The 14913-nt window shown below is 35.9% G+C and overlaps 2 protein-coding genes across 2 annotated transcripts in view; both read left to right on the top strand.

Annotated features, from left to right (window-relative positions):
- Positions 1-229: 229 nt before the first annotated feature.
- On the top strand, positions 230-3239 carry LOC119071042 (odorant receptor 94b-like). The gene is made up of 4 exons (XM_037175643.1): positions 230-1056; positions 1130-1229; positions 1283-1546; positions 3115-3239. Exons 1-4 carry the CDS (start codon positions 284-286, stop codon positions 3172-3174), a joined length of 1197 nt encoding a protein of 398 aa, XP_037031538.1. The 5' UTR covers positions 230-283; the 3' UTR covers positions 3175-3239.
- A 4009-nt stretch (positions 3240-7248) lies between these two features.
- Positions 7249-14913, top strand: part of LOC119071040 (somatostatin receptor type 2-like) — a 48122-nt gene continuing 40457 nt past the window's right edge. Inside the window, exon 1 of the mRNA XM_037175640.1 lies at positions 7249-7826. The gene's annotated coding sequence lies outside the window, so the exon portion shown is untranslated. The remainder of the gene's footprint in view (positions 7827-14913) is intronic.

The raw sequence follows: 14913 nt of genomic DNA, 5'->3' as shown, positions 1-14913 counted from the left end.
TTATATCGAAGATATGGGAGGACAGTCCATAATGTCTTTTGACATTTTGACATATTTTACTGTTTTAAATATTCATCGAATTTGTGGAAGGACTGTCCGTTACCAATGAGTCACGTCCCGTGGGTTAGAAGTGCAAGGTCTTTATGCAATCAAATAGCGCATGACCATCACATCAAGCTTGAAAAACCTAGCAGTAAGACATTATGCGTTTTTATGGTCAACTCAATTACGATTTTATCGCTCACAGTGAGTGAGATCAGACGTTTTAAACATACTTAGCACAATGGGCTCAATTGAAATTCCCAAATTAATCAAGATAGTAATCTCATCATACTGTCGACTCGGTTTGTGGCATCATCAAGATGAGCCGACCGCCAAGGAAATAGGGAAGAAAATAGTTTTTTCGATTTACATTTTGCTTTTCCCAATATCAATTATGGCCGGATGTATTACATCGGATAATGACGACGAAAAAGTGTTCTTGTTTGAGGAAATAATAATGGTCACAGTGTTAGCTGTGAAATTGGTTAATGTTATATGGAAGAAGCGTCAGATTTGTGATTTGTTACAGGCAATTGGTGTTTATTCGATCCAAGATCGTAAAGTGTTATGTCTGATTCGGGGAGAATTGCAGAATGTTGTCAAATTCCTCAACATTTTCGTTATTTCATCATTGGTAGTAACTATTTGTTCCATGGTGGTTGTACCGTTCATTGGTAACGAACGAAAACTCCTTTTGGACATTGAATTTCCGATGGATTGGAAAAATGACAACATCGCCTTTTGGCTTGCGTTTGCATTTTTCATCACCGAAGTGCTTCTCGTATTTGCGGCGTTCCTACTTTCCGTTTTGACTTGGTATCTGATGGCTAATTGTGCATTAAGATATCGCATAATCGGTCATCAAATTAAGGACATGGCAGTTGAAAAAGCCGTGGTCACTGTTGACATTGAATCATCGGCTGAAGCAGACAATATGGGATTGAAAGTTTCTGAAGCGCAAAGATTTATGTCCGATCTGCATGATATAATCGAGTCCCATAAGCAAACAAAGGAGTAATACGAGTTTTTATGGAAAGGAAATAATTTTGTTTATTTTTAACCGATTTTTTTTTAACTTTGGCAATAGATTAACCGATCAGTTATACTCGTTCATTTCGACGACTATTTCGATTCAAACGACGACAAGTGCGGCTTGTATTGGTTGCTCAATTTATTGCTTGACATTCGTGAGTTTCGGTTGCATTTTGTTCAGTCATTGTTACAGCTTTTATAATTGCAGAACGAGTGCGAAAATTTCATGGAAAAGACCATTTTCATTGCGATTTTGGTTTACAATATTTTCGACATATTCATGATTATGTACTTCGGCAATGAAATTGAATTATCTAGTGAACAGCTCGGCTATTGCCTTTTTGAATCCGATTGGATTGGACAGCCGCAAGCTTCAAAGAAATGTATTATACTTTTCGGTGAACTCATACGGCAGCCGCATGAATTTTTAATTTTGAAGTTACATCCGCTCAATTTAGCAACATTTACGGAGGTAAGTTTTTCAATTTTTATTGCAAAGTTCGATTAAGCTACAGACCAGATTTAATTTTCATGTGCACAACTAGCAACACAGCTGGTTTTTCATCAGCTGGTCAACATTGCAATTTTTGTATGATTTGTGTTTATCAAGCTTAGCTTGACAAGCTATTGTTTCTAAAAAAAAAATCCATTTTTTTAAAACATAAAGAAAATGTGGGAAAATCTAAGAAAAGTTTCGAAATAGGTCTGAATCTGATTTGATAAATTATGACTTAACCTTAAAATATTGTAATTAGATCAACCTATCAGGTTACGTTAGAATAGCATGACTTATTTTTGGCCATGGTTTATAACTCATTTTTAACCGAACGAAGAAAAGTCTATCTATTAGACTTTTCATGATCTACATTTTTCATCATTTGTCCAAAAATGTGCAATCATGTTGTTACGGTGAAAAACCGCCTTGAAGAATATCTTCGTCAAAAATAAGTCTAATGATTGTTTGTATGAAAATGTATCAAAATTTCACGTCAACTTGAAACATGACGGAAAAAATGCCATATCTGAAATTTCAGGCCACGAAATCTTTTGACCACTGTCAACCTATTCTGAGCCTTACTCGTGCCATAGCCCTTTTTTGAGAATTTGATTCTTTACAAATCCCTACAAATTTTCATGAGAATTTTTAAAGAATTTAATTCCAAAAAGGCTCAGATAAACTAAACATATTCTTGAAAATCCAAGAAAATCTTCAAAGCTAAAAACTAAAAAATAAAAACTTTCAAAATTTAAGGAAATCCTTATAAAATCATCAGAAAAAAATCCTCAGAGATTTTCTTTTGAAAAACCATTCTCAACAAAATTTTCAAATATACTTGAATAAAATATACCTCAGTAAAAAAGCGAGAAATGTTTATCGTACTAACAATTAGGGATGAGCGGGTTGGCCCGAAGATTCGGGTAACCCGCAAACCCGACCCGACCCGTCGGGTTTTTGGCGGGCGGGTTGTAGAGTCTTCGGGTTTGCTTTGGATCGGGTTTCAAAAATAATATTCGAGTCGGGTCGGGCTTGGGCGGGTATTAGTAGTATTTAAAAGTTCCAACCAGAAGTATTTAAAATTTTATAAAAAGTATCAATATAAGTTGCTTCTTCGCGGTTTTAACGTAATTCTGAAAATATTAAATTAGTTTCAAGCATTTCTCACATAAATTTTAACTTAATTTGCTAAAAAACTTTGACGGGTTATAAAACTTTCGGGTTGCCTTCGGATCGGGTTTCAAAAATGAAAATCGGGTCGGGTCGGGTTCGGGCGGGTTAAGAATCTGTCGGGTTTGCTCTGGTCGGGTTTCAGAAATGAAAAAACGGGTCGGGTCGGGTTCGGGCGGGTTTTGAAAAAAACCCAAACCGCTCATCTCTACTAACAATCAATAAAAAGAAACCAACTACAGTGAAAGTGGTTGCTAGTTGTACATATGAAGATTATTTCTGGACTGTACGGCGTCACAAAAGGAATGTCTGTTTTTACTGTCCAGGCAATGCGTTTTATTCAATCAGAAGATTTATTGCATTTTTGTTTACAGATTATGAACTCCGCTTACAGCATGTTCAACATTCTAAAAAGTTTGAAAGAAATTCAATAGTTATTTGCTCACCGAGGTTTAAAAAAAGTTTAACCTGTTTCACAACAAATTCTTTCGAATCTTCAGTCCGCCTGCATTGCGAAAAATATTGAATTTTATTTACAACTCGATCGCAAATCTTCAGGCGATTTTTTTAACTTTGGGAACAAGCGGTCTCCGATTTTAATGAGTAATAGCTCGTTGGATGCGTCTTTCAATTCTATGAAATACGTATCTTTCACTTTTTCTAAAAAAAATGTGTTTTCTGTGAAAACAGCTCAAAAGTAAAGACATGTCAGAGGGTACTAAAAACAGTTTTTCGGCAATAACTCAAGAAAAAATTATTTTAAGTTGTTGTAATGTTGTACGAATGTCGGCCTTGGAAAGACCTACAGGTAGAGTATACGCACTGCTTGGTGCGAGTACGTCCACGAGAGTTATGACTAAAAATATAGTGAATGTTCGGAGAGTCAAAATGCAGATTTGTATCTTCTTTCTGAGGGCTCTACAGCTGGAACAGCATCTGGAACGGTACTACGGCAGTCATTTTTTATCGTCTACTATTCTTTTACCTTATCAATAGAAAAACGCTTCGATATGTCACGAATATATGTCGTTGAAACAGATCCAATGTTAGTAATATCAAGAGAAAAATTATTAAATTTTTCTCGGAGGATTTTAGTCGAATAAAGTGTTAGTGTATATCACACGACCTCAGGAGTCCGGAACAGTAATTAGTTTTTCAATCGCGACAGGAGTTTGCAAAAACGATATGATCAAGTGGGAGCAAACGGTTTCCCAATCTTCTGACTAACTAACTACAAAAGTACTGGTTTCATTTATATGTGCAACGATAGTGGGTGAGGCCAGCTACAACACCCCATACTCAGTTCCATGGAACAACGAAGCTGCAGAGAACCCGGACTCTCCGAACATTCACTATATTTTTAGTCATAACTCTCGTAGATGTACTCGCACCAAGCAGTGCGTATACTCTACCTGTAGGTTTTTCCAAGGCTGTTTTCGGTACACTCTGACATGTCTTAACTTGTGAGCTCTTTTCACAGAAAACAATTTTTTTTTAGAAAAAGTGAAAAATATGTGTTTCCTAGAATTGAAAGAAGAAACCAACGAGCTATCACTCATTAAAATCGAAGACTGCTTGTTCCCCAATCGCCTGAAGTCTTGGCGATATGAGTCTTAAGTGTTAGTTTACGTAGAAAACATTATAGAACAAGTTGGTGCACCACACAAAATTGTAATTGGTTTATGTTTGATTAATTCAATTAAAACAGACTCACAATTTACCAGTGGTAGAATTTCTACTAAACTTTTTGCTTGCAATTTCTGACCGAAATTATCTCAAAAACTTGTTAACGATGATCCGACACCGTATCACCCGAGAATTCCGTCATTTTTATGCTCAATAGTCATTTACAAAAGAAGGTTTAAAAAGTTGAAAAGTCCAGTCTACGTGTGAATTTTATTGATCCGAGGCGCATGTTCACCTCGGGGATAAATAGCAAATTCCAAGTCGACCGAATTGCTGTCATCGCTTAGCTCTGGCCTTAACTTCGCTTCTAGTTTGGTAAACAAATAACTATTATCCCATATGATGTGAAATCGTCAATCCAAGGCATTGACTTATACATTGCACCCTCGAGCGTTATAACTGATTTTTATATGCGACAGGACCGAAAATTGAGGGCAATTTCACCACTTTGAAGTTGTATACATTATGTGCCCATTTGGGACAGCTGATTTGAGGTAATTTCCTGTGTTTTTCGCCACACTCGTTATAATAAAAATCTATAAACCGTGTACGTAATCTACTGCTTATTTTGTTTGTAAGATACGATTTGTGTCTCTTGATTTAGCAAAGTCTTTCCGTTGTTGCAGCGGAAACGAATTGAAGTAGCAGAAAGCAATAAAATAACACATAGAAGTTTTGGCATTGGTAGAGCGTGAAAATCGCGAATAGGAATTAATTCATTCGCTTCGATTCGTCGAAAACACTTCATTGGAGAGTTGCTTTGTCTATCGTAAAAAGTTTCTCATTTCTTGGGATATTCGCTTATTATTCAGCTTAAGGCTGTCTTTGTATGGAAGCATTAAAGCTTTTAGCAAACGTAATTTCAGTCGAGGGAATATTTTTGCAGCAATCCGACTATTATAACAAAACAACAAACAAGCAAATGGCATAACAAAATCGACACAATTAAAAGACGACAGGCAATGATTTTGACAAACTACAACGTAACACGATACCTCTATGTTCATAAAGGTACGTTAATATGAGCGAGCGACACTGAATGTGTCGTTTGCTATGCGAATGAATAAATTGAATATGGATATGGTAAACCATTTACTGTAAAATTGGGGCTGTACAACTGATATCAGTAGGAGTAGGACGAAATACGAAATCTTTTCACAAATTTCTGATTGCAAAATTTAACAGAAAAGTTAACTAAAACTGTTTCACTCTTAGCTTTATAAATTTACGTAAGAAGGTAACAATTTAACTTCTGTTGCGGTCTGTCCAACGACTGTAATCTATAAAAATTCGAGGATTTCCATAAATAGAGTATAAACGGAAAGCGAGGATCAATAAAATTTAACTGGCCTCGAGGGCAATGTCAATTTATGGATGAAAATAAATTAAAATTCAAAGTTTGAATTTTCGAAGAATGAATTTTGTATGTGTTTCTTCTCTCATTTTGGCATTATAGATTTAACTGAGCCGAGATCTCTATTGGTAACTGTTCACGAACAGATACAAAATTACACTGTAAAAATAGAAATGTGACACATCGGTGTTACAAATGTGACGACATGTCAGTGATTGAGTTATTGGAAATGTGGATCCTTCAAACAAACTTTAATGAATATTGCTCCATAACAACTGTTCATAGTTTCGGCTTACAGATTATTATCAATTACATTTCGTTACTCTGGTCTTTAAGACGAAATTGTTAGAGTACGGTAAACAAAAGCTGTTCTACTTGAACAATTTAATTGAATTGCCTTCAAGCCGAACTATATTCAAAATGACAGTGTTTGAAACTTTGTTTCTTAATGCCATATTACATACCAGTTCAACCAAAATGTAATTTTCCTTTATTGTTTGTTACTAAAGTAAAATACCACAACCGGCAATTCAACGATAAGATACAATTTACAGACATTTCTATAAATAATTGGGACAGCAACCAGGACCAACGTAAACATCCTCCATAACCACATCCACACAATATCAATATGTTACTATGTTTCGGTCAACCATTATATGGCTATTTATATTATGTTGTATATCATCTGCATGTTTATTGTTTTCCTCCTTTAGACTCATATTTTAATGAGAGATAAGCTTTATAGCCACAATGAATATATACACCATTCATATCATCATCTGTTCAGAATAATTCATCTTAATGTGTCTCTAAGTTCTTCATATACACACACACGCAGCCAACATTACAGAAATTTTCTCAGTTTGAAAAATTCTCTCATTTTCTTTGTTGTTATCGAACACATCGAGCGAAATAATTTCCCAATTCTAGTACAAATCTCATTCAGCTGTTCTAAACGAGCCATCAGAACAGTCGGATCGTTTGCTGGACTGAGCCCCGTACGAACCCGTATATCTATTGCGTACGTGACCCTAGTGGTCGCCCTACTACTAAACTCACTGTCCACTCACCCGATTTTAATCATTTTTTTCCTGGATTGGTATCGACAATGCCTATCTTTTGCTGTTTCATTTACATTTCCATCGTTTATTTTGCCTCACTACTATTTCAATTACCGTTCCGCGAAAATTTTTGAAATCTGATTTGATTTACTCAAGATATCGACGCGGATTCGTCATCTTTGAACATAGGCAAACACATTGGCCTTACCGTCTGCTTCGAATTCCATCAATTACACACGGCATCGTAATCCTATAAGCCCCTTTGTATTTCTCACGGGGCTAAAAACCATGCTTTCAACAAAGGTTTTCTCTTTTCGCTCTCTCAGTTCGGTTTTTCACAAACATTTTTCATCGGTACGGAAAATGTGCTTCTCCGAGCTTACAGTTGTATTACAACAGTGGTTGTATGAGGTCGACGTTTACTTAAAGTAATGGTAAAAATGTGTTGTTGTTTGTTCACATTGGACACCTTTTATTATTGACTGTCGGCATAAGGCGGTAGCTTGACAAATATAAATCTCTCAAACTTCCAATGGAGAAACAATTTGTTTGGTAAAGTTTCCCACATTATTGAATAAATAAACAGCAAATGATTCTTGCTTCAATTTTTAAACGTTTTTCCCGAAAACAGAGTTTTATTTACTGTTTTCGATTCCAGAGAAAGCGTGTAAATTTTTACGACCGAAAGTTATACTTTTACCAAAGCGAATAAAAAACTTTCGAAATTATGAGTGAATTGAGAACATATTCAAAACAAAATGCAAACATTATCAATGGTGGAAATGTGAGTTCAAGTGTGAATAAAACTTTTATATTTGTCTGGATGTGAATATTTTCGAAATCAAATGGAATGGAATGTTTTTATGCATTTTTGAGACGCTGGTAACGCTTGCATTTATTGTTTATCAGAACGGAGAACAGATAGTTCTTGGCTTGGATAGACGTTTGACTGGATTCGATTTGTTGTCACACTCTCGAAACGGTAAGATAATTGTTTATGGTCGATTATGTCCCCTTTATTTGGTTATATTTTTAACACTTTCGATATTTCAATGTTTTCACTCAGTCAGTGGGAGATATGAGTAGACACGTGTGGGATCTATGTTCATACAATTTTGAAACTGGTGAATCATTATAATGGCTATTAAAAATATTTGTCTCGCTCACACCAGTTGAATTCCCATTTAACTTAAAATAGGTCTAGCTCCTGATCCAGACGTCCTAGAAATTAATTTTTTCGGGATTTATAAAATCAGTAGGGAAAAACACCCATAGGTTTTCGAACTCGTAACTGCAACGTACGGGGTGTCGAGTAGTGTTATTAGAGATAAGTGAGGCTAATCATAGAGAGAAATTCAACATCAATCTTTAGGTGTGGTAGGGCAGCGCGGGGTTTTTTACGTTTCGCTGTAAAGAAAATCTTCCAAGTGGAAGTGGAAGATACTTTATCGTCGTTCAAAATCGGTCAAAATCAGTGAATAAAACCTTCATGAACGTGTATGATATTACGTCCCCATCGCTCCTAGCGTACTCGCTTGTGCTTATTTCTAACAAAACAAAAAATATTTCAACGAGAAACTTCTTCTGCCATTCATAAATTGAACCTACCAACGATATGTAACGAAACAGGATAGAAATAAGAGCAGGTCAATAACCGATAAAAGTTTGAATCAACTTTAACATGTCCAGTCCAGGGCCGTATCAAGCAAAGGTCCACTTATCGGCATTGGTATCTCTGCATTTCAGTCTGTTGTTTTGTAGTTGAAAACTTGGTTAATTAGGTGGGGTGCACTATGTTTCGGACATGTACCAGTAGTCGGACACCTATTGATTTTCTACGTCATACGCTTAAAGGCAAAATTCGCATTGTATGTACTGCAATATGGCATCCGTTTCAAACCGTGAGGGAATAATGCGTACATGAGTATTCGGTCCTTAGTTATTTGTTTCTTTTTTCTTTTTGAAAGGTCCAACAGACCCACGATTCGCTTGGGGTAGAATTTCCTTTTTTCTTCCAGAGATGAACACATATTTTCAAACAAAGGAGACAGTTCGATGAAGAAAATGTCAATTTTCTTCCCTTACAAAATAGATACCGTCGCGAAAAAAATAGGTAAATTTCATTTCTCTCGCTACGCTCAGGTCACCCATAAAATGAAATTTAATGACGTAGTATCGACAGTTTTCAAGCTTTCAGCTTCTATCCCCCATTTATACTCATGCAAATACGGTCCCGAACAAAATCATATAATCAAAGAACTTACCGATTCATTTATGATTGATTGATGAATAACGTAACCGATCAGCATCATATCTCATAATTTCAATCGACAATCAAACCCGTCAACGAACCGCAATGTATTTTTCTTCCTTTCTTGTTTACAATAAATGTAATAGACAATGAACTACATTTTATAAATGCAAATAATAATCCGAATAAAATTATTTCGTTTGTCGGTTGTTGCCTGTTGCATGTTTAGGTAAATTTATTATACCGAGTCAAATACCTTTCGTACATATATACCACCAATGTCATTTTCACAAGAGTTTCACACACAAGCAGTATATCGTTGTCGGTTGCCAACATCGTTTATATAATATGCACACCCAGTTAGTCAATTTAAACAAAAAAAAAAAATATTTTCATTTGAGATTTTTCGAAGCTGAGTCAGGGCTTATGTATTTTTAGGAAAGAAAATAAGAAAAAAAAATTGTCTCGAAATTCTTTTTTGAAAAATCCTCAAATTTAAATGCTTCTGACTGTACGAAGATTTTTTGGAATTAAATTCACTCCAGTAAAGGTTCGGCTATAAGCGGAGTTTTAGTATCTTTTCTTGATATTATATGTATCTATTCTGCACCCAACCAACGACGCTAATGAGGACGATTTTCGTCCGTTATGTACACTTTATGTACAGATAAATATGCTGTCTTGTGTAAACCTAATATACGGTCGTGTCAACGTGAGTTGACCCCCTGTTCTAACTCACTACATATAGATGTTCGTTCCTTCAAATGGATGAACCCAAGGCTATAATACACTTTCTATGACTTTATTATAATGAAGTGGGATGCTAGTGTATAGTGTATCGCAATTAAGGAGGATGACTAATCAATTTTATTACTGGCTGGAAAATGTTCTGCGATCGAAAACTGTGTGTGTCTATCAAGCATTTGAAAGTTATTTCGCAGAAGGGACGACGACTTAATTGATGAAAGCAAAGTTGTGGAAAAAGCTTTTTGAAATGAGAAAATGGATTTGTTATGGGGGCGTATTGTGTATGGATGGCGGCTCTATATTAATTGTGATATAAGTAATTTGAATGTTATAAGCTTTGAAGTCAATAAGTGGGAAAATGTCTGAAAGTTGCAGACATGAACTTAACTGAAGATAAGTTTTTGCTTTTCGTGGAAGTTGTTTGTTTGCATCGTCGTATTTCGTTCCACATGAATTCCATTACATAACAGTAGCCTCTCTCTTTTGATTTCTTCCATTCCACACTTGACATTCGATGTGGATCAAATAAAACTGCAGAACGGTCAGCACGTACAAAGTTTATTTGAGTTAAGTTTATGCAACTGATTCAGAAAAATGATAGCACAGCGGAATGCCTACATCATTTTGCTATTTCATTTGATTCCGAAACGAAATTTTGTACGATCCAGCATATCTAACAATCCATCGGCTGGAATGAAATTGGCAAACCATTTGTCGTCGGTCATTTTTATTTGCATTAAATGCGGTTTACGGCTGTGGACAAAAAATGTCCATTTATGGCTACGGTGCTATTTTCGTTTTACTGCTTCTATTTTCTGTATATGATACAATTGAACAACATGGATTGATGTAATAGAACTTTACTATCGTCCAGGTAACGAATGACATCATTTCATTTCAGATCGTAAAATTCAAATGCCGTACAATTTGATAGAAAACGAAGCCCGTAGGATGAATGTAGCTAGCTCGATACCTATACATAGTTCTTGTGGAAATATTTTTATATTTTACAAAAGAACGCAATAGACAGAGGAGAGTAAGACCTTCGCTACGAATAAGATGGTTCAAGGTATTTAAGAAGAAACTTTTGGGAGGTCATGCAGATCGTAATTCTATTAGATACGTGGGAACACACCTCCGTACAAAGAAATTCACCAAAATTAAATTTGTAAGGTGTGGGGAATTTTTAGTGTGGCAAGTGATGTGTCCAAAGCATATAAATACTAAAGGTAACGCAAATCCGCAAGAACACACGGACACATAGTTTTTATAATGTTGGACACAAGTCAAATTTACTTTGTTAGGTTGCAACACATGCCAAAACTCAATACTATACAACACACTTCCAACAACATAATCGCGCCAAACGTCACGGATGCAACATAACAATTCTTGTATTCACCCGGAACTTTAATTTAATTTTTAATTATTAATCTTGCGTTGATTGACATCCTACTGTAATATGTACTAAAAAAGGCTCACAGGCCTTACTCATATTATGACATAAATAAATAAACTAAACTAACTAACTAACTTGGGGTCCGCATTTATTGCTATTCCCTGAGGATTTGCGTTACCTTCAGTATTTATATTTACCTTGGATGTGTCAACCGCATGACGTCCAAAATTGACTGCTGTTTTTCAGCTGGTCCTCTCATACAAACTAAACTTTTTAATATTTCAACCGTAAAAGCAAGTATATAAACACTTCAGTCTGTATGAGCGGACCAGCTGAAAAACACCTGAAGCAAAATATTGTCCAAATATCACCGACGTTCCCTGTATCTCATTTGCGTCAGGATTTATTGGAACACCATAAGACAATCATCACTCGAAAATGTGAAGATTCTGTTTGGTTTCGGAAAAAAATGAATTTTTCGAATGACGACATCAAATCAACGAAAAATATTTCAAGCATATGATTGAATAACTTTTTGCACAGAATATAAATCTGCATCGGTTAAAAATAACATCTGAAAAATGTCTAACTTAATTACAAGATAAAAAAAAATGTTTGGTCGAACGAATTTTTATGATCAAATTCTGCACCTGCTCCTTTATAACCAATTCTCTACATTTTCTATATCAAAAGAAATTATCTAAACAGAATCAAAACTTTATATTCCAAATATATTATTCATGCAATTTAATTTGTTGTGCTGGATATACTTCTAATCTAACCTTTTGCGAAACCGGTAAGCTTAGCGTATCACAATATGAACATGTTAAAGGCGAGGTTCAAAGTATCGTGTAATGCTTGACATATGGAAAATCTTCATTCGTTAAACCTATGATTTTCCACAAATTTTACTAAATACGAACTTGATAATAGGAGGTCATCGCCAGTTCCTTGTTGCTATGAATATGCGCCAGTAAATTTTTTTTCATCGACTAGTCATTGACTACGCAATATGACGGTATTTTCAAAGGAAAAAAGTGTGGGCGCATGTACATTAATAGATGATGTTTTATAACTAGAACTTGGAATAGCTCAGTTTCAACTGAAATTTCAGGTTAGCTAACTTCAGAAAACAACCTGAATCGCCCTGAACCTGGTTTTTGACCAAGCCTGTCAGGTCAGGTTTCAGGTAGCCCGAATTTTTCATACACAAATTTCACCTGAACCTGTCAACTTTCAGATCAGGTCAGACCTAGACCTGATTACAAACGATCAGTTTTAGGTAGATTAGATTAGATTAGATTAGATGGGAGGGTGTAAGCCCAGCACCTAAGCCTCAGATGGGCCTGTTGTGCTATTGTACAAGTCTCTTGATCATATGGACTGTGATTTTACATCATATCTCTCCCGACTTAGATTGTTCACAAATCGACCGTGTGTTAACGTCCCATACGTTGTGAATTCTCCAAGCCGTGGGTGGTATGCGAATACCACAACCATCACTAATTGACCTGTACATTTTCCCAAAGATGGCGCTATCAACATTGTCATGTTGTAGCTCTTTCTACTATTGACATTATGTCGATATGGTTTCTTTTATGGAGAAAGCGAATGTTGGGTTTTTTGATATTTCCGACTTTGTTACGGTTACGGCTATTAGTTTTAGGTAATAGCAAGTGTCTAATCACCATAGGCCATGAGTTGCCTCTTCGTATAAATCGCCATGCCACCATGTGACTGAACTCGTTCTGGCGTTGCAGGTTGTAGCGTCTGAATGATTCGTATTTCGTCATATCCCTTGACATCCATACAACGTATCAATCAATAGATCTGTTAAACCTCGCGGTCATTTTGGAGTACAAGATAGTTTCTGTATCTTGGGATTGTACCACAGCAAATTTGTAAAAATTTGCTATGTGGTTTTGGGGTGTCAAATGAGAACCCGAAGCGTTTGTACCTTACCTGCACTAAAATTGACTGCCAGATGCCATACGGCAATGTGTCATTTTCGTACATTAATCGAGCACGTAATTTAGCATTAGCTTCTGGTAGAGTCGATTGTTAATCCGTAAACCGACGCCACGAAGCACATGTTAAATAACAAAGGAAATAACACAATTGTTGATATCGCACAATGAGGCGAGAACGACTTTATTGATCAAAGAGAAAATGACCTACGAGAACAACACTTTGACTTCGTTAATAAAACCTTTAAAATAATTTCACCATTTAAACATTACAGCAAAATAAAAACACCAAAGCCGTAAAAGTTGGCACAGAAATTAGACAAAATCGAAAATGAATTCACACACAGCCACACAAAAGAAACACTTTTAGAGAGCAACGCATAAACACGTCCGTTCTCTGTGACTGCCGTTGTCCAACCTTCATCAGTTTTAGGTAAAATCAGATCAGGTCAAAATATATTTTTATGTATACGTGAGAGTGTATTGGTGAGCTGTGATATGAATCGGTCGGTAGGGAAAGTAAACGGTCGAGAAGGAAAGTAACGGTTAGGAAGGAATGCACCAACACACTCTCACTATTACAGAAAAATATCTTTCAAAATACCCCAATACACACTCGATGTGTGTTTTCGCTTGGGCTTCGCCCGCGCGTGCACACACATCTTGTGTGTATTGGGGTATGTTGAAATATACTATTACTTTACGAGCGACATAATAAAGGGTTTTCCCTAGTGATGGAAAGATTACATAAATGATTATTACATGCTGAGGTCGTTGAAAGTAGTGATTCCCGAGTAAAAATAAAAGCCTCAAAGGTTCGAAAAGAGACGTCTCACGTCTCACAATACAAAGGATTTGTGACCGTGAGACGTCTCTTTTCGAACCTTTGAGACTTTTATTCTTACTTGGGTTGAAACATGAAAAGTACGGCTTTCGACGCATGTAAAAGTATTTGTTCCACTCTTGTCGGATAGCCCGTCGTACCGTCGTACAGGGCTAAGACCATTTTGGCTAGATGAAAAGACATTTTATTTATATTATATCTTAAGTACGGCTGTAACTGTTACCAGTAGTGACCTAATTTATGTATTAACTGTTCGCATCAAGATTTATGCATGCGAATATAAAAAAATATCAAATAAATATCTTTCAGCTATGTTTATACGCCCACACATTAGGTATAACTATTCTATACAAATACCGATTCAAGTATTCTATGCTCTCTCTAAGTACAATGTTATATTCTATACACAGAGACGTAGTGTTTCTTTCAAATTTGCGATTGTTTGAGTAAAGTGGATTAATGTTAAGAGCTGTTTCAGAGTGCTAAATTCTAGAAGTGGATAAAACCGTTTGGACGTTATTTATGTGCTGACTGAAATGTAATAAATCTACCAATCTTACGTTACAGCGATATTTTAGAAATAAATACCCCGATTCACTCACACAGAGTCACTATTAGATAGAGAAGTAAATTGCAGAGTTATTAGTGGGGTCAATAATCCTCCAGGTCTTATACGAAGATTAAAAGTAAAACGTGCAGCTAGAGTGCGATGTGATTGGTGTACTGTCGAGAGAACACTTCCACAGCTTTTTCATCTCTTCTTTTTCTTCAAAGAATTATTGGATAAATTCCTTTGTTGCGTGATTACATACGCTTACAAGAAAACATGATACCTGACCTTCCCATCGACGAGAAAGTGAG

The sequence above is a fragment of the Bradysia coprophila genome, assembly GCF_014529535.1.
Source record: "Bradysia coprophila strain Holo2 chromosome IV unlocalized genomic scaffold, BU_Bcop_v1 contig_106, whole genome shotgun sequence".
In the NCBI taxonomy this organism is placed as follows: Eukaryota; Metazoa; Arthropoda; class Insecta; order Diptera; family Sciaridae; genus Bradysia; species Bradysia coprophila.
The sequence above is the reverse complement of the archived record's forward strand: the minus strand, read 5'-3'. Positions and strand labels throughout refer to the sequence as shown.

Bases quoted from the DNA above. Each gene is read 5' to 3' on its own strand.
- LOC119071042 (XM_037175643.1), top strand. From the start codon at position 284: ATGGGCTCAATTGAAATTCCCAAATTAATCAAGATAGTAATCTCATCA. The intron at 1,057-1,129 runs GTAATACGAGTT...CTTTGGCAATAG, and splicing joins TCCCATAAGCAAACAAAGGA to ATTAACCGATCAGTTATACT. The intron at 1,230-1,282 runs GTGAGTTTCGGT...TTATAATTGCAG, and splicing joins CAATTTATTGCTTGACATTC to AACGAGTGCGAAAATTTCAT.